The following is a 24,658-nucleotide window of genomic DNA, read 5'->3' as shown; positions in this document are numbered from 1 at the left end:
CTCGTTGTCGTCATCAGCCACCAACGACAAGAGAGGACTATTCCTGGGGAGCTGCGTGGTGCTTGAGAGTGACCGGCGACCACATCCCTGCCAGCTGTGTTTACCCGGAAAGGCTCCCAGTGCCGCCGCGACCTCTGCCACACCCACAATCACAGTGCAGGAGAAAGAACTTTACAAGGAGGATGAGGAAGAGAGGGAGACATGTTCACAACGACGATAAAACATTAAGGCGTACCCAACACTTGCCGCCACCACCCGCACGTCACATTCAACACTTGCATGAATCGAGGGGACCGCCATGCCATAAGACCCACCAAGACCCGTCAGGACCCGCCAGGAGTGCAGTGCTGAGGTAGCCGCGCAGCTGTGTCTTTTTCTCCTTTTAACGTGGCATGGACGAGCTCGCCTGGGTGCACATGGCCCGTTGAATCCAAGTACCAGGGGGCTTAACAGGAGGAGCGCGCGGCCCTCTCCATGCCGACCTTCTCCCCGGGCGGTCCATTCACAGACATCCCATTCATGCCTCCCCTTCACCGCCTCCGCGCTCTGGGAAAAACAGTATCGCGTTGCCATGAAAAAAGTGGGGCGTGTTTGCGGGGACGGTGGTGGGGAAGGAGACGCCGACATGAGGGCAGTGCAGTGCTTCAGCAGTTAACTCGGATTTTTCTACACGTGTTTGTTGTCCACAGTCAGTGGGCAATGCTCGGTTGGGTGCGCTTGTTTGCTTCAGTCACACGAACACCACAGTCGAGATTTTGTTGTGTTTCCACGTGTGTGCAGCTCCCTCACTGGATGAACTGCAAGCAACGCACAGCAAGGGTACTCAGTAGAATGGCTGGTGTGTGTGTGTGTGTGTGTGTGTGTGAAGCACGGACAGGTTTGAGTGGCGTGGGCGTGTGTCCAGTGCCGGGGAGCGTCGCTAGGTGGGTGTCCTAGCCTTAGGGGGCGGCTCGGCCTTGCGTGGTGTTACTCAGGTAGAGGCTGGACAGTCCCGGCGCCTCGCCACCTGGCTCGCCCCGGGGAGAGGCAATCCACACCCCAATGTAGCAGTGCACACCCACTTCCTCACAGCTGGTACTGGCTTAATGGCGGGGCGCAGGGCGATCGTGCCAGCCGTCGCGCCGCTGCTGCTGCTCCGCCCGGCGTCGTAACTCCAGCCTCGCCTCGACGCCCCGACACGATTCGCCTGACGTGTGGCTCGTATATTCACGGGGAGACCTTGGTGAAATTTCATGTTCCACTAGTGTCGTTACGGAGCCGCGCGCTGTATGGCCGCTCAAAGGGCTGCTAAGGCTGATAAAAGAGTATAATCCTGTTAAGCCTCGCCCAAACCCGAGCTCCGGCCCCAGCGTATCTCCCGCCGGCCAGCCGCCCCAGCACGGCCAGGCCTCGCACGGATTTATAGTCTGAATAAGGCTAAGCAGAGGCCCGGCCACCCATGCCCCGGGCCAGGCTTTGCTGGATGGAGAGTTTCGTAAAAAGGAAACCAACATGGCGGAGGCGAGAGGCTTCACGGCGCCGGCTTCCCGTCCTCCCCCGCGCCTCACGTCCCTCTGACCGAGAAGCCAATTTCGTGTCAAAAACTTCTGAAACTCTTTTACAAAGGCCTCTTGGACCAAATCCTAAGTTGTTTAAGGGGATTTAGGTCGGAGAGAAATTGGTCCTTAAGAAGCAATCCGAGGAATGCTATCTGACGGAGGAGGAGGAGGAGGAGGAGGAGGAGGAGGAGGAGGAGGAAGAAGAAGAAGAGTGTGGCAAAGTCTTGTCCCGGCTGGTGTTATTCGTGTTGGTTATCAGATCCTTCCCACACCTCCTTCCTGCACACTCCTCTTTCTCTCCTTCACTCTTTTCTTTCCTTCACTTACCTCTTATCCTTCCACGCTACTCTGCCATCCTTAAGATCCTCCCTACGTACTCCTCAACTGTCAGATCCTTCCCAAACTTTCCACAATCCTTTACTCGCCATCCACTATCCGTCCACTATCCGTTTTCTATCTTTTTCTCTCCTTCCACCTTTCCCTTTCTTGATCTTCCTCACGCTTGCCTTCCTCATCCCTCTCCCCCGAAAAAAACGGTACCTCTGACCTTGCACCTTAAGTCTACGCCGCCCAAACGTGGTACGCACTCCCTCCCTCCCTCCCTAAACCTTCCCAAAACAACACACCTACCCTCCACCCCTACCTGTCCACACCACACCTGCCTGCCTCCACCCAAAACAATCCTGACTCACCTGTACTGTCAGAGGGCACGACTCTCTCTCTCTCTCTCTCTCTCTCTCTCTCTCTCTCTCTCTCTCTCTCTCTCTCTCTCTCTCTCTCCGTTTCGCCTGCAGTGCTTAATTTTATCGCCTGTAAAAACAAGATTTGTGAAGATTTGAAGAGCTTTGTTATTGGTGTTTTGTTTCCACGATGGCAGATTGAGGTGAGGGGGAGAGACACGTGGGGAAAGAAAAACAGTAATAAAAAAGGATATAGGGACTGAAAGGGGCGCAGGGGGGAGAGAATATTGGATGAAAGAGAGAGGGAGACGGAGAGACTGTGTGTGTGTGTGTGTGTGTGTGTGTGTGTGTGTGTGTGTGTGTGTGTGTGTGTGTGTGTGTTACATCTCTTAAATATCGCTACATAGATAATAAAAGTATAATGAACTTACTTTTTTCTCAGTTTCTCTTTAAAAAATGTGGTGAAATGAACTTAAAACAGAACACAAGTCTCTTATTTCCTCAACAAGCTACAAGAACACAGCAAAACTAGACGCAACACACCACACCACACCACACCACACCACACCACAATACAACCCACACCACACCACACCACACCACTCCAGAACACAACACACAACATCACACCATCACATTACAATTCACCACACCACACCACACCACACAACACAACACAACACATCACACCACACCACACCACACCACACCACACCACACCACACCACACCACACCATCCCAAAAACCACCACACCACACCACATCCCACACCACACCACACCACACATTCTTACAACACTCATTCACAACACAAACAACACAGCACACTCATCACAACCTTCGTCAGTGAGGGACCTACGAGACCCACGACGTCATAAAAATATTCTCCCATCCCCCCACGCCCCCGTCACCTGCGGGGGCGTGGCGGCGTGGGAGGGGCGTGGAAACTGGCGGTAAAAATACAAATGGTTCATAAAGGCTTTGAAACGGGCGCCGCAAACATTGGAATGGGCGTACGTGAGTGGTGGTCTTGTTCTGCCTTGTTTCCCTTCGTCTGCGTCACCGTCAGGCTAAAGAGAGAGAGAGAGAGAGAGAGGGGGGGGAGAGAAGAAAAATTGATGAAACCGTAAAATTTTATAAAGAAAACACAAGCAGATAAGAAACGAGCCAAGAGAGAGAGAGAGAGAGAGAGAGAGATGGCAGATAAGTGTATGACTAACACTACATAACACACACACACACACACACACACACACACACACACACACTAAGACGCGCAAAACCTTGAGTATGGGCGTTGTGCGGGCGTGCGAGGCCAGGTGGTCCTAGTGGGCGTAGGTCCCTGTCGCCCTCACCTTCGCCCACGCCCGCGGCCCGCCTACACTACGCTACGGGGCTCGGGCGTGTGTGCAGTAGATGTCTGGCCTGAGGAGATTAACTTTTTTTCACCTTTTTTTTTTTTTCTTTTTCTTCTTTTTTTTCTAGTCCATGTTCTTCCTGGTTTATTTATATCAGATTCCTTACCGCTTACGTATCTCTCTCTCTCTCTCTCTCTCTCTCTCTCTCTCTCTCTCTCTCTCTCTCTCTCTCTCTCTCTCTCTCTCTCTCTCTCTCTCTCTCTCTCTCTCTCTCTCTCTCTCTCTCTCTCTGTGTGTGTGTGTGTGTGTGTGTGTGTGTGTGTGTGTTAGTTCAGGTTCACTGGACATCTTTATTCCCCGTAAAACGAGAGAGAGAGAGAGAGAGAGAGAGAGAGAGAGACAGACAGACAGACAGACAGACAGACAGACAGACAGACAGACAGACAGACAGAGACAGACGGACAGACAGACAGACAGAGAGAGAGAAAGAGAGACAGACAGACAGACAGACAGACAGACAGACAAACACAGAGAGAGAGAGAGAGAGAGAGAGAGAGAAAGAAAGAGACATAAAACAATCTCTAATACCGAAAGAACAACATAAATTTTTGACTGAGGAAAAATGGAAGACTGCTTAAATTTCCCAAAAGCTTTAGAACTCAGAGGAGCTTGAGCTGATGGAGGAACAGGAGGACAAGACACGGAAGACACGGAGTTGGGAACATCATGAGGCGTGAAGGGCTCGAGGAGGAGGCGCCTTACGAGGGGACATTAGCGAAGGAGAGGCGTGAGATAAAAGACGATGGCATGGGAAGGCTGGTTTTTGGCTTTAAGAGACTGAAAACGTGCGTAGAAGAAGGATGGCTAGGTGTGTGTGTGTGTGTGTGTGTGTGTGTGTGTGTGTGTGTGTGTGTGTGTGTGTGTGTGTGTGTGTGTGTGTGTGTGTGTGTGTGTGTGTGTGTGTGTGTGTGTGTAGGTGTAGGAACTAGTCTGTACTGTGGTAATTATAGCAGTGTGATATTTGGGCGACAGTTTGGCTCCGTGGTGGCGCCTGTGTGTGTGTGTGTGTGTTTGTGTGTGTGTGTGTGTGTGTGTGTGTGTGTGTGTGTGTGTGTGTGTGTGTGTGTGTGTGTGTGTGTATGTGTGTGGGCAGCAGGGGTCATGAGGGGTGCACACAGCTATCAGAAGCGTACATATGAGCGGCAGGGAAGGTTGTGTGCGTCTGCAGGTATAGGTTTTCATGGCTGCTTCAGGGTCACGACCTCCCACACGCACACGAGGCCGCTGTGTGTGTGTGTGTGTGTGTGTGTGTGTGTGTGTGTGTGTGTGTGTGTGTGTGTGTGTGTTGCCTTAATGTACAAAGTATATGATGTAACTGCAAAAACAATAATGATAATAATAGACAAGATCTGCCTTTTGTTTTTCCTCTTCCTGTTGCCTCGCCCTTTGCTCGCTGAGTAGAGAGGGAGGGCGGTCTGGGGGTCTTGCAGGGGAGGAGGGGAAGGGGTGGGGAGTGCGTGCAGGATGGCGGTGTGAGTAATGTCCGTGGGCAGAGGCGTAGCAAAGGCGGGGAAGACGAGTGTGGGTGAAATTACTCGTTTGGGAGCAATGGTTAAGAGTTTGGGGACTTTATGAGGGAGGATGGAGGTTAGTGAGTGAGGTTAGCGGCCTTGGCTGGGTGACTAAAGGTTTCGGACGGTGCAAGGTTTGTGGTGAATGTAGATTGTGAACTGATGCAGAAATTTTGGTATGACAAGAAGTGCTTTGTGTTCTTGTATCTGCTGAACTTTCTCCTCTTTCTCGGCTCATTGTTGCAGTTTGTGTGGTTTGGGATAAGACCAGAGACGCCTCAGAGCGTAGGTTATCTTTGTTCATTATTATGGGAGTTCCTTGTTGAAGTGGGAATAATGACCCTGTTTGTGTGTGTGTGTGTGTGTGTGTGTGTGTGTGTGTGTGTGTGTGTGTGTGTGTGTGTGTGTGTGTGGCCTATTCTTGGATGTTCATGTTTGTTTTCCTTCTTCCTCAGAGGACACGCCGAGGCGAAGGCGGCGTCGAGGGCCTTTGTCACCAGTGGGCGGCGGCGGCGGCCTCTCGGTATCGGGAGCCGAGCCTCTCAAGACGCCGGAGGTGGTGCGTCATGTGGTGTCGCGCCTCACACCCCCAGTCACCGCGCCCACGCAGCCCTCGGCCCTCTCCAGCAGCCAGCAGCCGTCCCTGCAATCCTCCGCCCCAGCCCACACCTTCCAGCCCATCCAGCCCGCCGCGATCCCAGACTCCACGCACTCGGCGCCATCCACCCTCGACTCCCGCGCCAGGCATGCACAAGATTGCGGCAGTCGTCGCTTGAGTGGGTCGCTAGGCAACGAGACAGAGGAAGGCGTGCGTAAGGTGCCACCTAAGTTGGCGCCGCTGAAGAAGCCCGACATCCCTGATGTTTTACGTCCCAAGGACGCCACAAGTCTCGCCTCGCCCGGGGTAGTGAACACCCCGCCCAGCTCCAGACCTTCCTCCGTGGTATTTGACAAGCCACCGCTTGGACCCGAGGGACAGCGCCCAGTCACCCTCCGCACCTCCCTCAGGAAACCCACAGACATCGGTACGTGTTTTATGGCAGCTCGGCGGGAAAAGCGTGACGATTCGAAGCCTGAAAACGTTTTCCGCGACCAGCTGCAGCGACCCAAGAAGGGAGACAGATTGTCTCAGTCAGACATGAATCTGAAAATAGAAAGTAGCTTCTCCGGGAAGCAGGACGATCTTCTCTCCCCCGGCAGCTCAGACTTAGAAGTCGCTTGCATCTCCGCCTCATCCCTCACCACCGCCACGTCCTCCCCTGCTCTCGGCAGCGAGGAAGTCATGAGCAGCCGTCTGGAGGCGCTCACGGCTAGGGCAAAGGAGACTATGGAGCGAGCGGACCGCCTGGGTAAGGACAGCACCCCGCCGCCTCCCGAGAGCAGCCCTCCGGAAGACAGCGCCGACAGCATGGTGCACGAGTGTGAGCAATACCTCACGGTGAACGCCGGCCGGAAAGAATTGAGTGGGGGCGTGAGGCCACGGGAGGTGGTTTCCAGTGAAGCGCGCAGTGATAATATACAGTCCCCGACAGTCAAGAAGGGAGTTATTTCAGACACGGGTCAGAAAAACTGGGTCGGGGGCTCTGAAGGACGTGGTAAAGAAAGTAAGCGGTTGGCTATGGAGAAAGAAGTGAATAAGGAAATGAAGCGAGAGCCTAGCCAAGCAGCAGAACCACTGAAGATGACTGCTGCCTCCGCTGTGCCTTCAGGGCCCCCGGACCTTGCAACGTTAGGAAGTGATAACTTGAGCCCCCCGCCAGAAGAAGTGGTGCACGGCCTCCGTCACGTGGGCTACGCTGATGAGGACGTTGGCTCTCCTGAGTCTGTTCAGATGAGGAGTCCCGACCATCGCAGCAGCAGCAGCAGCAGCGGTAGCAAGCGAAGTTCTCGACGCTGTTCACTCGACGGAGACACGCCCCAGGCAGTTTCTCCCGATCCCCAGTCCATCCTGAAGCGGCGCTCGTCCCGGGAGGACGTGACTGTAGAGCGACCCACCACGCCGGAGCCTCACAGCATACTGAAGCGGAAGACCAGCTCCCGCACGTCCAGCATAGACATCGTGGAGGGGGAGCCGAGACCCATCTTGAAGAAGAAGAGCAGTGTGGAGGAACTGGACCACTTTGAGCCAAGACCGATCCTCAAGAAGAAGTCGTCTACGGACGACGAGCTGGATGACCGACCGCGCTCCATCCTGAAGGGAGGACGCAGCAGAGAGGACCTCGACCTCACAGAAGGCTTTGTGTCGCCTAACCCCATTTTGAAGCGGTCTCCCCGTTGTGATAGCGAGGGGGAAGGGGAGCTGCGGCCCATCCTTAAAAGGAGGGACACAACTGACGGTGTTCGCCTCCGACTCCACGTGTCTGACGGCGAGGACGTGGAGGGTGAAGTGCCTAGTGTGAGAGTAAGGAGTGACTCTGCGCCCGAGGCTGTGATACGTTTAAGAGGGCACTCTCCTCCTGCATTGTCGGCCACGCCCTCGCATGGCATCCTGAAGAAGCGCGGCGCACATTCCCCAGGACGTTTCGACCAGATGGACAGCGAACTGGGCGCCATCCTGCGTTCCCGGAGGACGCAGGGTGTCAGTGATGCAGACAGTGATAGTGAAGCAACGAATCGTCCCCAGAGCCCCTCCCTCCTGGCGCTGACCAAGCGCGAGGAGTCCTCCAGCAGGTCCGGTGAACGGCCTCTCAGTGTGGCTGAGCGGGTGGCAGGCATGGAGGCTGCCCGCCAGGAACCCCCGCCCCCCGCCGCATGCCGCTCACCCACCCCCACGCGTAGCCCAGGCGCGCGGCCCAAGCAAACGCCGTCCTTCCTTGACCGCCCCCCCACGCCCACCGAGAAGGGGAGGTAAGCCATACTGTTTTCCCGGCACGGTGGAGAACTCTTGCGGCTGACAGGGTATGAAATGTTGCTGGCTGTCTGATAAGTACTCTTACTTTAAATTCCATGCAAGTTCTCCGCTGTGTGTGTGTGTGTGTGTGTGTGTGTGTGTGTGTGTGTGGCCGCAGATGGGCGATGACCTCCTTCCATTTCCCAAAATTTGTCAAAAATAGCGCCTCACTTTCCGAAGCGGCTCTTTTCCCCGAATAATACTGCACCTTCAATGCTAAATATTCCCCAACTCAATTTCCAATTTTGCAATAAGCCCTCCCGCATAAGGGGAAAAAATGCCACACGCGTGGCGAGTATTTTAATTCAGATGAAAAATGTATCACAATATGGAAAGAGAGTTTGTAATATTTATTTTCGTGGTGCAGTTTTGTGTAGACCAAGTGAATGTGCGCAATTAACCATAATGTACCAGCCCATCACACCTCTGGCCAAAATTGTAACTTTCCTAAATTTCCTTATGTAGCAGAACTCTTCACAAATATACGTAATGCAAATTGATTTATCCAACTAAAATTTTATTATTCTAATTTACTGATACACTTGCAAGTTAAAGCGGTGCCATAATAGACAGAATTGAACCAGCGCCAGCCTAACCATTGATTATTTGCCCACCAGACGCTCTCTTCCTTAGCTGCGGAGCTCAATGCCCCCCGACAACAAACACGGAGGCAAAATGATGTATAAGCACTGATAATTGGAATATTTCTTATCATATTGGACCCAAACCAAATGTTAATAATATAATTAATTTTCCTGTTATCTTAGCGTGAAAGATGTTGATATAACTATTGCATCCCTCCGCGCGACGTCAAATGGAAACATGCAGAAAGGCGTCGGTAGTCACCACTTACCACACACAGAATTACACAACTGCCTGTTAGACGGACTGGCGTATCGCTGCATGATGGAAAGCGCATGTAACCCACGTTATCGCGCGAAATTATTGCCTGAAAACACGCCTTATAACGGAATGCCCGATAACGGAAGTAAAGAATGAATGGGAAATAAATAAATAGGTGCTCCAGCCCACAGTGGGGGGTGCTGTGTGCCACATTTCCGAGTCACACCTTGGTATATTTCTTTGGCTACATCCATATCTCGCCGATGTCTACTGCTAAATCTCTCTTTGCCATGGTGTTGATGATTCGATGTACCTTTGGAGTTCTTCAGTTTTTTATTAGGATTATGGTGGTGGTGCTTTTAGCGGTACGAGTAGCTGATGCCGTGGATGCGTTGTCAATGTGTGATTTTATTGCGGTGACAAACACACACACACACACACACACCTAATGTGTGACGCCTCATGCGTTAATACATACGCCAGGACTGCCTCTCTGATTGTGTTCTGTCTCTGGGGCAACCGAGGAGCAGTGTGTGGTGCCGTGTTTGGACTGCCCCGTGTGGGATGCCGACCTGGAAAAAAATGTATTACGAGTGCATAGGCCTATCACTGAGAGAGAGAGAGAGAGAGAGAGAGTGTGTGTGTGTGTGGAGGGTGTGCATGTGTATGTGTGTGTGTGTGTGTGTTTAGCAATTCAGAAAAAATCTAGGGTTTAAATCCAGTACATATATTATTATTATTGTTATAAAACTTTCCAAGATTGTTGCTGCATACCAGTTTGTGAGAAACAAGGAGTGTGTACCTGGTGAACTAGATTACTAGATGATGTTGTTTGTGGTGGTTGTGTAACAGTGTGTTGCAGGTGTGGCAGGTGTGTTGCAGTGTGTAGCAGTGTCCTGGGTAGTGTGTGGCAGGTGTGTAGCAGTGCAGTGTGGTAGTTAGTGTGTGGCAGTGTGGCAGGTGTGTGGCAGTGCAGTGCAGTGGTGAGTGTGTCAGTGTTGTAACATGTCGCTGTTTTTGCAGAGATAATCGAAGAAACAGTGCCTTCGCGCTGGTGGCAGAGCCGTCTCCAGGTGACGGTACGGAGGCCATCAATGAGGCTTTCTTGGACCGTCCAGTGACCGAGGCCTACAACAGTGCCATATTCCCCAACGATGATGCCGCCCCCACCACGCCCTCTGTGGTGTCGCAGAAAGCTGCCTTCTTTGCCCAGGTGAGCCCCGTGATAGTGTCCCTTCAAGGAGTGTTGTGAGCTGGACAGTGTCCTCAAGTGCTTTGTTCTGATGCATCCAAGGCAGCTTCTTGTATTTCAAGTATAAAGCTTCTGTTCATTGATTTTTTTATATTATCAGTGGCAGGTATATCAATTTGAGAACTTTGCTGTTTATTTATGAGATGTATGAATTAAATATGAATTCACAAATTTTATATGAAATATGAAATTAATGAAAAATTCAGATTTTTTTCTTTTTTTATGCAAGAGGGGAGCAGGCCAAGGGCACTAAAAAATTATATAGAAAAGGCCCACTTGATTGTATACATATATTATAATCACAAAATATTTCAAAATGTACATTCTTAAATTCACAAGCTTTTTATGTCCATCTCAAAAGATATGCAAAATATGTTTTTTTCAATCGTGAGCTAAGCAAATCCATGACTTTGTTTCAAAACTCCGTTTCTTCCAGTTGGAGCGTGAACAAAAGACTTCCCCAGACACGTCCCCATCCAGGCCAGGCCACACCAGCCGCTTCAGCAGCCGCCGGGACAGAGGCACCAGGTGGGTCCAGCTCAGTGGCAGTTGGGTGACTCACACAACACCACCTGACTCAGACACCCACATCTCACAACACTCACACTCTAACCAACACATATCACTTGACAGGTACTAATTCATGATACATATACAGTTACTACATTAATATGTGCTTATACACATTTCTACATGGTCAAGAAACAAATGACTTATTTATTTCATCAAAACTGTTTTTAGTGATGACAGGTGCTAATTCATGATACATACTATACATACAGTAATGCTAAGTGCATTTATATTTTTACATCAGGAAACAGATAATTTATTTATTTCATGTAAACAGTTTTAGTCATGAGAAATCTTTAATTTGAATGTATAGAAACCTGTGGAGTTGCATTACAAATTGTCAGTGTCAGTAAGAGTGATGTATACTGTCCATACAGACGTTGTGATATGTGCTGCATGACTGCCCCTTGTGTTCCAGACAGTGTATAAGACTTTAGGCAGATCATTTTATTACTGAAGTAACAAAATTTCATGTTGTTTCCTAGATTTGACCAGATAGCGAACTTCTTTGAAATGTAAGAGAACAGTTTCCACAGATTGTTGTTGTACAGTAGTTGCTGTCACTGCAAACTTTACACTCACTGTATGGTAGTGGAGAACACATAGCAATGCTCACCATCTCTCAACTGCAGCACTGTCAGTAGAAGACATAGATTTGTGTATATTTGCTTACACTTACTAGTTCTTCCACAGTGTTAGTATCTCCTTTGTAATAGTAATAGTTGTTTAGATAGTAATAGAGTCAATCTTTTTAAGCACTGCCAGCATTACTGTCACAAGCATCACAGCACACACACTGTACTCAACAAACTGGCCTCTGCTGTGGCTGCCGTTGCTTCCAGTCCAACACAGCACCACTCACTAACACAACACTGTGGTTCATGCTGCAGTTTTGGCTTCCATGTTTTAACCTTGTACAGTTTTTATCATGAGCCAGATGAATGAACAGTTCTTTTTATTTTTGTGAAACTGAAATTACATAAGTCCTCCTGTAACATGAGGGAAAGAGACCAATATCACCAATAAAACCTCTTCACAGTGCACACATAAGTGGATTAGTTCTACAAAATCTACATTATGTATAGATAGAAAGAGGATCAACATCACAAATATTATGATACAGAAGCCTCTTTATCTCCACCCATGAGCAAAGTGTGTTTACTTATTAATTCTTGTCAATGAAAGCACACAGACTATGCTTGCATTTAGATGAATACACAAAGATAATGAAGGAAAATGTATTGTTATTGTTCAAAAGACATTACTTGAGTATACATGATGAGAAGTGCATTCCTCAGCATCATCTACAGTTTTCCAGGAATTTTTAATATTTTCTTAGGAATATGAATGATCGGAACACATTATTTGGTTGTCCTTTATTCTGATGTAGACTGGCACACTCCTGCTAACCACCACCACACATTCACTCTCCTAAGAAGAAATTAGAAATAAAAACAGCACTGTCATTCTTTTCATGTACTGTGTTATTGGAGGACTTCTGTAATCTCTCTATTCATTTGTTGTAATTTGATTCATAGCTATGCAATTTTGCTGTAAGAACATGTGGATGTTGTGAAGATATTTCTTCAGTTTGTACAGTAATGGTAGAGAAACAAACAAAGCTACATTAGGAATTTTGTGTTGTCAATGATTTATAACCAGCAATAATTGTTACTTTTGGCAACAATGTGAAATTGATATCTGGCTATTTTCTGCCAAACTTTTAATGAGAAACTTGATGCAGTATGTGCTAATGTTATCCCTGATCCTGCAACAGGCATGCAACCCAACCAGTCACAGAAGAAGAAGTCAATCAGGCTTCCAGGTTGGCTGAGGCCTCAGACTCCGCCTCCCATGACTCAGATTCGGCAGCGCCCCGCCGAGAATCATGTGAGTATTGTCCTGCCTGAGGTGTTGAGGCTTTGATGAGTTGGCGAGGTGTGTTGTGTTAAGGGTCGTTTTCAACAGAAGTGTTCCACCAAGAGTGTTTCTCAGACCATCTCACACCAGCAGCAGTCACACAGAGGACCATTTAACAGCTTGACAGTTTTACTGCATGTGCATGTGTTTTCACTGACTGACCAGCACCACACGTGCTGTGATGTGTGTGGCCCTAACACCATAATGTCACTTATTACTGACAACATTGGTCTGATACACATATATATTTTTCTTTTCACATTTGTTTTCTCATGAGCACAAGATTCTATCCACATTAAAATAATATTTTTTGAAATCTTTATTGCACTGATCTATGCAGTATTCTTAAGAATTAGAGACTTTATGTTGATAGTAATAAGACAAAAAATCTATTTGGTAAAATTTTTGAAGGAAAATCCCTATCCTTTGATTACAGTCTGAATTAAGAATTGATATAAAGCAGCCATATATGCAATGAGTAATATTAAATATACTAATCAAAATTACATCAAAATTAGATCATTAGAAAAATCTTTGATTTAGAAGATGCATCAGTTAAGAATGTTTAGGTATATCCCACCGTGCCCTTAGCAGTGTATGATGGGAATGTACTGCTGAATAGCATTTTGTCTGCCTAACCCAACATTAAGGTTAACTCCCCTTATTGAATGCCCCTTGACTTGCCTTGGACCATTGCCAAACCCGTGCTGCAATTATGTAGTGCCTTGGAAGAGCAGCACACCGCAAGACACTAGTGGCACTCAAAGCAGCACAAACAAGACTGGCACCAGTAACAGTGTGGGTGCCAGAGTGGCCCTGTGGACAAAGAGACTTGAGGAGGAACGTTCTCCCGTCCCTCCTCTCGATGGAGCTCAGAGTGTGCGCCGCAGGACTCGGGCCACACGCTTCAAGACACAGCCAGTGACCATGGAGGAAGTGGCCCATGCTCATGCCCTAAACAGCCAGGTCATCCGCACCCACTCAGGATCCCTTGAGGAACAGGAAATAGGTACTAACAGGCTCCCACCCCCTATCCCTCGTTGGACTGAAAGGTGGCTTGTGTTCAGACACCAGTGCACTAGTATGAAATAGAGTGTCATCACCAATCTCCAAGTCTCTGTGCTAAGAGACATGTACTGATATTCATTGCACTTGACTATTTCATGCTAAGGTACAGTGTTGCATGCTGCCTTGTTTTGCCTTACATCTTTGCATGGCACGACATTTGCTCTTGATTCTCAAGTTGAGCTACATGAATGCAGTTTCGTATCATGCTTTATATTTTGGCTTCTAGGATTGTTTGATTCTTCATAAATGATAATTATCTTCATTCATGACATTGTTTTTGGTTCAGTCTAAGTTGACAGGCTTTTATGCACATACTGTATACGTACATACCTGCTTTCATAATGTTTCAGGAACACTTTACCTCATGCAAGATCAGTTTTGAATCTTAATGACACGTCCACATAGCCCAGACTAATGCCTCAGTCCACAGCTGCACCATTTTTCTTGTTATCCTTGCAACATGTTGATACCATTTGGATTATCAATGGAGTATAATTTGGCTCCATTCAACTCTACTCCCTCTTCTTCTATGGTGAGCACTGACCATCCCTTCCTTTATGGGTGAATGAAGACAATTACCAGTGAGAGGAGCCACGTGGTGCAGTACACATATGTGCGGCAAATCTGTCTGGCCCCTGCTCATGATATGGCTGGTGTAAAGAGTCTGAAGTTGAGGCAAAGGATAGTGTGGTGATTGCTGGTAACCATGATCATGATTCTGAGTTATTGATGAATTTCTGAGTGTGTTGTTTTATAACGTCAAGATGTTAAGGCCTTTGATGTTGATACACTGTCCTATGAAACAACATCTCTATTTTTGCTGTAGTGATAGGCATGCATCCCATTGTTTATGGTGATGAATAAGAGAGAGATTGTATTAGGATGATAGATATACAGGAGCATGTGAGGGAAACAGATAAGAGGTGAGTGAATTTAAAGCAAGAAAGGAGGAAATGCAATAGCAGGAAGAATTAGAGAAGCTTCTGTAATTTTCCTTCAGAGGGAGGTCACAGTAACAAGCACCTGATGTAGACTGACAAATACCGTGGCCAGTTGTAACTCTGTATCAACAAAAAAGCAGGAATATAAAGTGTATGTCTTGTGCATGTATATGGAATATTAGTTCTTGACTAAATTTCTCACTCATTCTCTTAAAAATTCTGATGTCTCATTTTTAAGGTTATTTGGTATCTCTCTTTGTTGATGTAATGTAGTACCTTGTTGAATTTCTCAGAACACTATCCCTGTACATTTCTTTTCTTCCCTTGTAGCAGTTTTCATCCTTATTGTTTTACTTGTGTAGTGGCAGGACAGTGAAGACAGACCAGAAGTCACTCTGGTCAAAGTGATTACTGAAGGTCAAGTGATCTTTGGTTGGCCTTGGCTGTCGTGTCACTGCTGTCACCTGGACCTTCCTGACTCGTAGTGGTTCCTTCATAGATCTTGTAGTCCTGTCACTTCCAAGCCAGCTTCATTTCACTCTAGAATATGGAATTGCACTACAACTGATTTTTATTTCATGAATTTTTCATGTGTATATGATTTTAGACCTGCATACTGTTTATTGTACGGATTTGTTTCTAGGTTGTTAAAAGTGTTACATAAGAAAACAGATTTATGGAAGACTGAAGCACAACAGTTTCATTGTAGATAATGTTTTCAGTGATCTTTTTCTCTTCAAAATTCAGAATACTGCTGTACTCTTCATCTAGCAATGAGTGTATAAAGCATTAGATTGTGGTCCATGTCACTGTGAACTATTTTGCAATCACTACCTACATTGAATCAATACAAATATAATGCAGATGGTAACTGACTCCCTACTGATGATTCATTAAAACTTATTTTTATCACAAGCAAATTTTGCAGCAAAAATCATATCACGTATTAAGATGTAACAAGATAATGCGTTACTTAGATGCAGACAATCCATCTCACATGAAAACTTTATGATGACCTCCTGTCATGTTCACTCCCAGCGAGTGGCTTCCGGGCGGCCCGTGAGGCTGTCCTGAGGAATTCAGCCGAAGTGATGCAGGGCCTCACTCCCGGCTCCTCCCCAAGGCGACGCTCCAGCAGCAGGAAAACATCCGTCAACGAGCCTGAAGAGGACTTGTCATTAGATCCTGTCAGGGGTGAGTACATCTTGGTGCAGTACTTGTTCATGGCCTATTTCTTACCACATGGATGCTTCACTGATGTATTGTTTCCTGGGCAGTGTGTGTGCTCTCTTGAGGAAACTTTATGGAATGAATTGCTGTGGCACATTACCACCTTTATATGCCCAGTGTTTGAGGAGCCATACTTGCCTCACTTTATGGACTGAAAATACATCAGCCACCACATTCCTTCTGTGTCACATAGGGTACTGAAAGGAACGGTGTGAAGGAACTGGGGACACACCAAGTCTCGTACATCTAGTTAGAAAATATCCTGATGTACATGTGGGTTAATCTAAAGCTTTGTGAAATGTATGAGGCAAAGCATGAGTCTTCTCTCAGCCATGTGAGAAAGCCAGCCAGGTGGAGACATAATTATGATTCAGGTTTCATGGGGCACATTGCAACATACACATTATTAAAGATTAGGAGAGAAGGAGGGCAAGGAAGAGGAGTAGAAGTGTGCCACAGTGCCTTTGTAAACTGAGAGGATTGAATGTTTGAGTAATTGGCACATGGTGAAGAGATCTGAGTGTGGGAGTGAAGTGTAAGAAAAGCAAAGCAACAAGTAGACATGAAGCAACCACCCACCAGCTACAAGGGCAGACAAGGAATGATTAGTGAAATGGATAGATAATTGGCTGTTGCTGTTTATTGTTGTTATTATTGTTGTTATTGTTGTTGTTCTTCTTTTTCTTCTTCTTTTTCTTCTTCTTCTTCTTCTTCTTCTTCTTCTTATTATTATTATTATTATTATTATTATTATTATTATTATTATTATTATTATTATTATTTTATTTTTCATCTTCTTTTTCTTCTTTCATATTCATCTTCATCTTTCTTCTTTTTCTTCATCTTCTTCTTTTTCTTGTTTTTCTTCTTCTTCTTCTTCTTCTTCTTCTTCTTCTTCTTCTTCTTCTTCTTCTTCTTCTTCTTCTTCTTCTTCTTCTTCTTCTTCTTCTTCTTCTTCTTCTTCTTCTTCTTCTTCTTCTTCTTCTTCTTCTCCTCCTCCTCCTCCTCCTCCTCCTCCTCCTCCTCCTCCTCCTCCTCCTCCTTATTATTATTATTATTATTATTATTATTATTATTATTATTATTATTATTGTTGTTGTTGTTTTTCCAACATAATTTTTTTTCTGTATTATTGTTGTTCAATTTTATTTTGTTTTTCTTCTCCTTTCTTCACCGTTGATTCCCAGCAGTCAGACACGCACAGGTACCATCTCACCTTCTTGCTAAGCCTCGTAAAGCAAATGAACGTAGAATGACTCATGTAGAAAAATTTTAACCAAACACGTGTTGAGTATAAGACAAGACAGCGTTGATTACCTGCCATTATGGAGGTAAATTAAGCAAAGGATTCTGTTGATGTTTTGGCGCACCAGACACCACAATCACCATTATCATCGACAATAACTTTGCTCTCCATACTGGGCACAGGCGAGACTTGAAAATTGGCCCAGGGGAAAGTAAATTACCGTGAGAAAAAGATCCCTGATTGAAAAGTGGGTTGAGGTCAATCATATGCTATTCACCTGTCTCACTTGGAATCGAATGCCATGATTGTGTCTTAAGGCATTCGGTATATTTTTGAAGTGTGTGTGTGTGTGTGTGTGTGTGTGTGTGTGTGTGTGTGTGTGTGTGTGTGTGTGTGTGTGTAACCTCTTCAGTACCATGACGCGTTTCCATATTCATTCTGGTTACTATTTGGTGAATTTGCACAGCTTCAGAATCTTATGTGGGAGGTTTAGAATAGTAAAGACTGTGGCCATTAATCTTCTGATCCCAGTAGACCCTTCCTAATATTAAGTTAATGGTCTAATCATACGTAAAACTCAAAGTAAAAAAAAAAAAAAGAAAAATGTGTCCCAGAACTGAAGGGGTTAAGTTATTGAGATCACTGTATCCGAAATAAAGCAAATGATCTAATCCATTAATAATTTGTGTGCATTAATCTCAATAAGACCAGCGAACAAACAACCCTTGGCACCAATTCATAATTAGCACCGAGCTATTAATGGCTTCTTACTCTTACTTCCGCCAGATGCGCATTGGATTGACTGTGTGAATTGTTCCAACACTAAAAAGGCGCAGAATTTAAAACATCTGTCTGCTTCGGATCATGTTTGAAGTACGCATTGACTGTCAGAGTTACGCTGTTTAGATAGGAAGCAGTTGTCTGATAAGATTCAAGGCCCATATTCGAAAATGTCTTGTATCTTCCTAAGGGCTACATTTAGAGGCCACAGAGATAAGTAGTCTTGTTCTCGTGGTCGTATTTCTCACTGTTAAAGCAGAACCCACGTTAAGCTATCACTGAAATTATGAAAGTGTCCTTGAAAACCACGGTAACTCTCCTCACAGCCAGTTCAAAGTAGAGATCCACCGCCAAATGTATATAAAAAAAAAACAGAGCGAGGCGGCAGATGCAAAACAGTGAAAGATTTGTGTGAACGTGTTCCTGTTCTCGACTCCCCAGCGTGCATGTTTACGAGAAGATTCAGAGTCTATTTGCAAACGAGTAAGGAGCATCATATCACACCGTATTCAGCAGACACCTCATTAGCATCTTCAAGTACTCTCCCTTGACACATCACTACCTTGACCCAGACCAGCGGAGTCACCTGTGGCCAGTTTGAGTCATCGTGTTAGCAGCTGCACGGTCACTCTCTCACCTTAGATTGGTCAGATAACTTACAAAATCAATGAATCAACAAACGCACAGCTCAGTTCTCCAGTTCGTCTCACGCCACCAACGCTGTCAGTTGATAAAGACACCAAGACGCAGTTTGTGAGAGTGAGTCATGGACATTAATGTGCGTATGTTTGTTTTGTTTTTACGTGTGAGTTACGGAAATTACTCTACCAGATATAGAGGTATAATTATTAGCTAGTTGATGACCTTGACTGCGCGGAACTAATGGAAGATGTCACAAATATCACTAAATTATACGATGATTAGGTGGTTATCATGAGGAAGCCGAAATGTGTCACGAATGTCAGCAAATGTCACCTGAAAATTACCTGCCTACCCATTATATAGAAACCGTGACACCTGTTTTAATTATAGAGGGAGGTTGTGTCACTCTTTATCCACCGTAATGAGTCTGATATATTCCTGTGTCGACGTATCTGTTTGTCACGATGGGAAGCCGTGGACTGCGATGCCAAACACGCAGGAGTGAGACGCCGCGCGGGAAAATAGTCTCGGTTATAGCTAGTATTCTTAAACGCTTTTCTCTCTCACCACTACTTTCCACGGGCTTTAATTGTAGAAGTTCATGTTTTTAAGGGTATTTATTATATTTCCAGTGATAGAATGGCAAGATTTATAGTTTATTATAAGGAGAAACTGCCTTGAAAACTCGGCTAGTCGTCTGTGGCCTTGGAAAACTGCCGTGGTGGGAGAATAAAACTTTTTTAAGAGTATTTTTGTGGTTCTGATGATAGACTGGCAAGATTTCTAGTTCATTAAAGGAGAAACTGTCCTGAAAACCCGGCTAGTTGTCTCTGTGGCCTTGGAAAACTGTCGTGGTGGAGAGCAAGGCGTTTCTGAGTATACGTGCGACAACACTGCGATGCGAAATAGCGAACTGTTTTCCCTAAGCTGGTGACGAAACACTTCACACTGATGACTTGTGGCTGGAGGGCGGCTGTGTGGGCTTGTGGGGGTCAGGCAGGGATGGGGTGGAGTGGGAGGCACCCTTCTTAAGACGCTATTAAGTTTGGGGCTCCTTGATTGCTCCGCCTAATGATGTAGAGAAGAAACCCCATCTCTCTCTCTCTCTCTCTCTCTCTCTCTCTCTCTCTCTCTCTCTCTAATCAAACTTCAATCCTCGTGTCCCGTGAAGAGCCTCGCCCGTATCGCCACATTGAGCCTCACTTGTCCCCATCCCAGCTGGCGCAGTGCATCCCCGCCTCGCACACAAGGCCGCTCCGATCCTGTCACTTAAACACCAAGACGCCCTTGTTTGCCGTGATACAGGGAAGGGAGGGAGCCGACCGACGGACCAACCCACCCACGGCTTCTATTGCGTGACCATCAGGGCGGACACTCACACACTCACACACACAGTCACACGCACATGTCTACATCCCACCCGCACCACGCACACAGTGGAGCGGCGCTGGCAGTGAGAGTGTAACCTTCCGACCCGCCTGACACTCGCCCTGCATCCTCAGTGGTGTGCTGGGGAGACGGTGAGCTGTGGTGCTGTGTGGTGCTGTGTTGTGCTGTGGCTGTGGTATCTTGCATTGCTCGTATCGTCGTGGTGGTGGCGGTGTACTGTCCTGTTAGTGCTGTAGTGGTGTCCCCGTGCTGTTGTGGTGGTGCTATAGTGTGCTGTGATATCCTGTATTGTTAGTATTGCCCTGGTGCTGTGGTGGTGATGCTGTGATGCTGTTCTGTTGTGGTGCCTTTACAGTGTTTACGTATAGTGGCACCCTCGTTTGTAATGCTGTGGTCCTGCTGTGATGTGGTGTCTTCACTGCGCTACTCTGAGGTGCCTTGCTGCATTAGTGGTGTCCTGAGTGGAGTGGCTGTGATGGACTGGTGGTCGGTGCTGCGGTAATGCTGTGGTGGCGGTGTTTAGTTACCGGGGCAGTGCTGTGACCGGTCATGTGGATGTTGTTTATTTTTTCTTCGCGGTGACATAATCTGACGGCAATGGGTGAATATCCCGCGAGGGTTGTCATGCAGTGGTGTCTTGGCGTGTCGGTCAGTGTGGTGCAGTGGTGGGTGTGTCTGTAGGAAAAATGCTCCTCTGTGGCTGAGAGAGAATAAGGCGTAGTGTTATCTTTATTTTCAATTTAGAATGTCGCTTTGGTTGTGATTTGCTAGTGTTTTGTTCGTGGATTGAATAAGATAGGACGATACTTTTGTTGTTGTTGTTGTTGTTGTTGTTGTTGTTGTTGTTGTTGTTGTTGAGATATGAAGTTAAGGTGTAAATAAAGTAAAGCAAACAAAACAGATGAACAGATAGTCTTACGAAAGCAGCAAGTGAGTTTTATTAATAGACACTCCTGATAAAACACACACACACACACACACACACACACACACACACACACACATCCTTGTACCGCAGTGGTCCCTCTTCGCGTACCCGTCACAGATGGCACTGCCTGGGCCCACTTAGCGCTGGCTCTCCGTTTTCTATCATGACTGAGTATCGTACAGGCTGACGGTCGAGGCGGGCATCACCATAACCACCACCACGCTGCTTTCACTTTCCGAATTACAATGATGGGAAGCGTTTTACAGGCCGCCGTGGGATTCAAGACTTTAGTTCTATAGGAAATCGGTTTAGGTATAGAAGGGAGAGAGAAGAGAGAGAAAAAAAGGATCTGATCTACTTTAAAATAGCTTAGTGTTACCCAAAGAGTAAGCCTTAATCTGAGCAGGTTCGACCACCTCACGAACCAGACACAGCTGCACCCTGCTCGCCCCGTCCTTCCCCTTACCCCCATTCGCCATCCCCAGCCGTGCTCCCTCCTCAGGCCCTAACATCGATGGATCACCTGCACTACGAGTCTTGTTTATCATCTGAGAACACCTGAGTTTCCTTTGCTGGCTTGTGTGTGGCAGTGTTTACATCGAGATAACAAGGTGACGAGTGATAAAAGATAAGGGTGATTAAATTCCTAAAACCTGGTGGCCTACATTAGTCTGGTAAGCGTCACTCCAGTCTCCTTCCTGTGCTTCTTCTGTGCCTCTCTTCGTGTCTTCCTCTCTTCCTCTCCGCCTTGAACTAACGTCCCTACTCGTGAATATTTTAGTAGATGAATAAAACAGCCTTGAGACATCCTTTATACGAAGAAGGGGTGTACTCAAATGTGTATCTTTAGTTCAAGTGTGTCACGTGTATTGTGTGGATCTCTCTCTCTCTCTCTCTCTCTCTCTCTCTCTCTCTCTCTCTCTCTCTCTCTCTCTCTCTCTCTCTCTCTCTCTCTCTCTCTCTCTCTCTCTCTCTCTCTCTCTCTCTCTCTCTCTCTCTCTTTTTCCTTATAAGTTATCGTTCATTCTTGTTTATCCTCACGTCTTCTCTTTAATCTTTTACTAGTTTGGAAGTTTATATTCTCTCTCTCTCTCTCTCTCTCTCTCTCTCTCTCTCTCTCTCTCTCTCTCTCTCTCTCTCTCTCTCTCTCTCTCTCTCTGGACATTAAAGGTGTGCTGTGTCCCGTCAGGAGGAAACATGACCCTCGCTGCTCTTATCAAGGTCATCGTTACGAATCAAGACCACACCGGACATGACATCACTGACACATTTTCGGCGGCACACACACACACACACACACACACACACACACACACACACACACACACACACACACACACACACAACCCAGATCCACTCAATAAGGACATTCACAATTAGCATACATTCTTTTTTTTTTTTTTTATTATTTTTATTATATTTTTCACATTCGCACTACCTTCAATACCTTAACCCCCTCAGTGCCATGACGCATTTTCCTATTCACCTGGTTACTAATTATACAGCTTCAGAAACTTATATAGCGATTAGAATAGTGAAGACTGTTGCCATTAATCTTTTCACCTGCGTAGACCCTTCCCAATGTCAATAAAATCGTGTAACCATACCCAAAACTATAGGTAGAAATACATTCCAAGGGGTTAAATCTCATAAATGACCTTTTTAGTGCGCTGCGATATTAGGTTCACGTGCTTAACAACGTATGATATGACGTTATTTGTTAGGGTACGTGGTGAATGGAGGGTGAGGGAGGGTGAGGGGAGGGTGGTGGCTCTGGTTCGTACGCTGACCTACAGCAGTGACATTATAGCGTTCGAATCCCTCTATGGACTCTGATTGTTAAAAGAGCATCCGGTACTGTAAGCTGTGAATCCCTGACTCTTTCTGCGCCGTGGTATCTCTTAACGCTGTCTGGAGTAGGAGAAGTGAAGGGAAGGAACAGGGAGGGATAGGGAAGGGAAGAGAAGATAAGGACAGGGAAGGGAAGAATAGGGTAGTGAAGGGAAGGGAAGGGAAGAGAAGGGATGGGTAAGGAAGAAAAGGAAGGGAAGGGATGGGAAGGGAAGGGAAAGGAAGGGAAGAGATGGTAAGGGAAAGGTAGGGTAGGGAAGACAAGGGAAGGGAAGAGAAGTGAAGGGTGGGATAGGGAAGGGAAGGGAAGGGAAGGGAAAAGAAGGAAGAAGGGAGATTCAGATGTCATTATGATGTGTATTTTTATTGATGTAGAAATGTGTGTGTGTGTGTGTGTGTGTGTGTGTGTGTGTGTGTGTGTGAAAGAAGAAAGAAAGAAAGAAATATATTTATTGCTCAGACTTTTTACAAAGTATGTCAATATGTGTATCACCTAAACATTCAACAATGCATGTGTTTACATTACCACTTTGTGTTTAAAATTATTTGGTTGCAATCTATAATATTCGGGTATGTATCTATTTCTCAATTGAAGAATTTCTTGTGTGTGTGTGTGTGTGTGGGCGAGGGGAGGTGTGCAGCATGAGTTAAAAGCAGAACGGAATCCAATATATGTTTTTTTCTTTTTACTTTTTTTATGAAATTTACTACGTTGTCAGTGGCGGTGCACCTCGTTCATACTCTCTCTCTCTCTCTCTCTCTCTCTCTCTCTCTCTCTCTCTCTCTCTCTCTCTCTCTCTCTCTCTCTCTCTCTCTCTCTCTCTCAAACATTAATCATAATATTCATCGAATCTATGTATGTTGTTTTTTTCATCACAATAGCAAGGTAACACTGCAATTGTGAGGGGTTTTTATGAGAGAGAGAGAGAGAGAGAGAGAGAGAGAGAGAGAGAAAAGCAACAATACATTTATATTCTATCTACCCTTCCTCCATATTCTATCTACCCTTCCTCATCATCACGTTTGCTATTCCTTTACTATTACCTGTTCGTATACGTGTGTCACCCAGCGTGCTCTTATTAGCCTCAACACGTGTGCCAGGCTACCAGAAGGACGACCACATGTCTTATCTATATAGAAAATTGCACTATAAAAGTCACAGCATCCTCGACACGGCTTTGTTTACATACACAAATGGCTATGCGGCGGCAGTGGTAGTGGCGGTGGTGGTGGTAGTGAGGGAGGAGAGAGAGCAGTAAGTCAAGGTGGAGGTGGACGGGAGGGGGAGTGGAATGGAGGACAGACAGGTAGGAGCCGCTTTGCAGGTCTAATCTACCGACACCTGATCCGCACCTGGCGTCACCTTAGTTACCTGTGCCTTCCTTTAATTGGTTTAATTCCCACCAGGTATTTCAGCCTCACCTGTGCACGTGTGTTGTGTCTCCCTCTGTGTTTTGCTTGTGCTTCTCGATTAATTAAGTGAGGAGTGGGAGAACAGGTGATGTGTGTGTGTGTGTGTGTGTGTGTGTGTGTGTGTGTGTGTGTCACGATGGCGTGCTTGGTGAGGATTGTGGTGGATTGGAACGGCTGTCATTTTAATACTGCAGGTTTAGAAGGAGGAGGAGGAGGAGGAGGAGAATAATACGGGAGAGAAAGAGGCGAATAAAGAAGAGAAAGAGGAGGAGGAGCATAGTTTTAAATAGAGAGCGATATGATCTGACTGAATTAGGAGAGAGAGAGAGAGAGAGAGAGAGAGAGAGAGAATGACGAGAGTAGTGTGACTCCTCCCTCAGCCGTCACTCGCCTCGCTCTGTTGTTACAAACCCACTGGCTGTAACATTGCAAGTCACCGTCACGTCAAGCGTCACACCAACAGTAGCGCTGCGCCGGTCACCCGTAACATGTAACACGGCTTCTGGCACTCTGGCACTCACTCTTTCACTCTCTCACGCACTCACTA

The 24,658-nt window shown here is 46.4% G+C and overlaps 1 protein-coding gene across 1 annotated transcript in view; it reads left to right on the top strand.

Moving 5' to 3' along the window:
• Positions 1-24,658, top strand: part of LOC123508110 (microtubule-associated protein futsch-like) — a 243,258-nt gene that overhangs the window by 162,880 nt on the left and 55,720 nt on the right. Inside the window, exons 7-12 of the mRNA XM_045261592.1 lie at positions 5,604-7,995; positions 9,905-10,094; positions 10,570-10,661; positions 12,481-12,593; positions 13,345-13,632; positions 15,671-15,826. Coding sequence (XP_045117527.1) covers positions 5,604-7,995; positions 9,905-10,094; positions 10,570-10,661; positions 12,481-12,593; positions 13,345-13,632; positions 15,671-15,826 — 3,231 coding nt within the window. The remainder of the gene's footprint in view (positions 1-5,603; positions 7,996-9,904; positions 10,095-10,569; positions 10,662-12,480; positions 12,594-13,344; positions 13,633-15,670; positions 15,827-24,658) is intronic.

Source organism: Portunus trituberculatus, chromosome 24 (assembly GCF_017591435.1).
Source record: "Portunus trituberculatus isolate SZX2019 chromosome 24, ASM1759143v1, whole genome shotgun sequence".
Taxonomy (NCBI): domain Eukaryota; kingdom Metazoa; phylum Arthropoda; class Malacostraca; order Decapoda; family Portunidae; genus Portunus; species Portunus trituberculatus.
The sequence above is the reverse complement of the archived record's forward strand: the minus strand, read 5'-3'. Positions and strand labels throughout refer to the sequence as shown.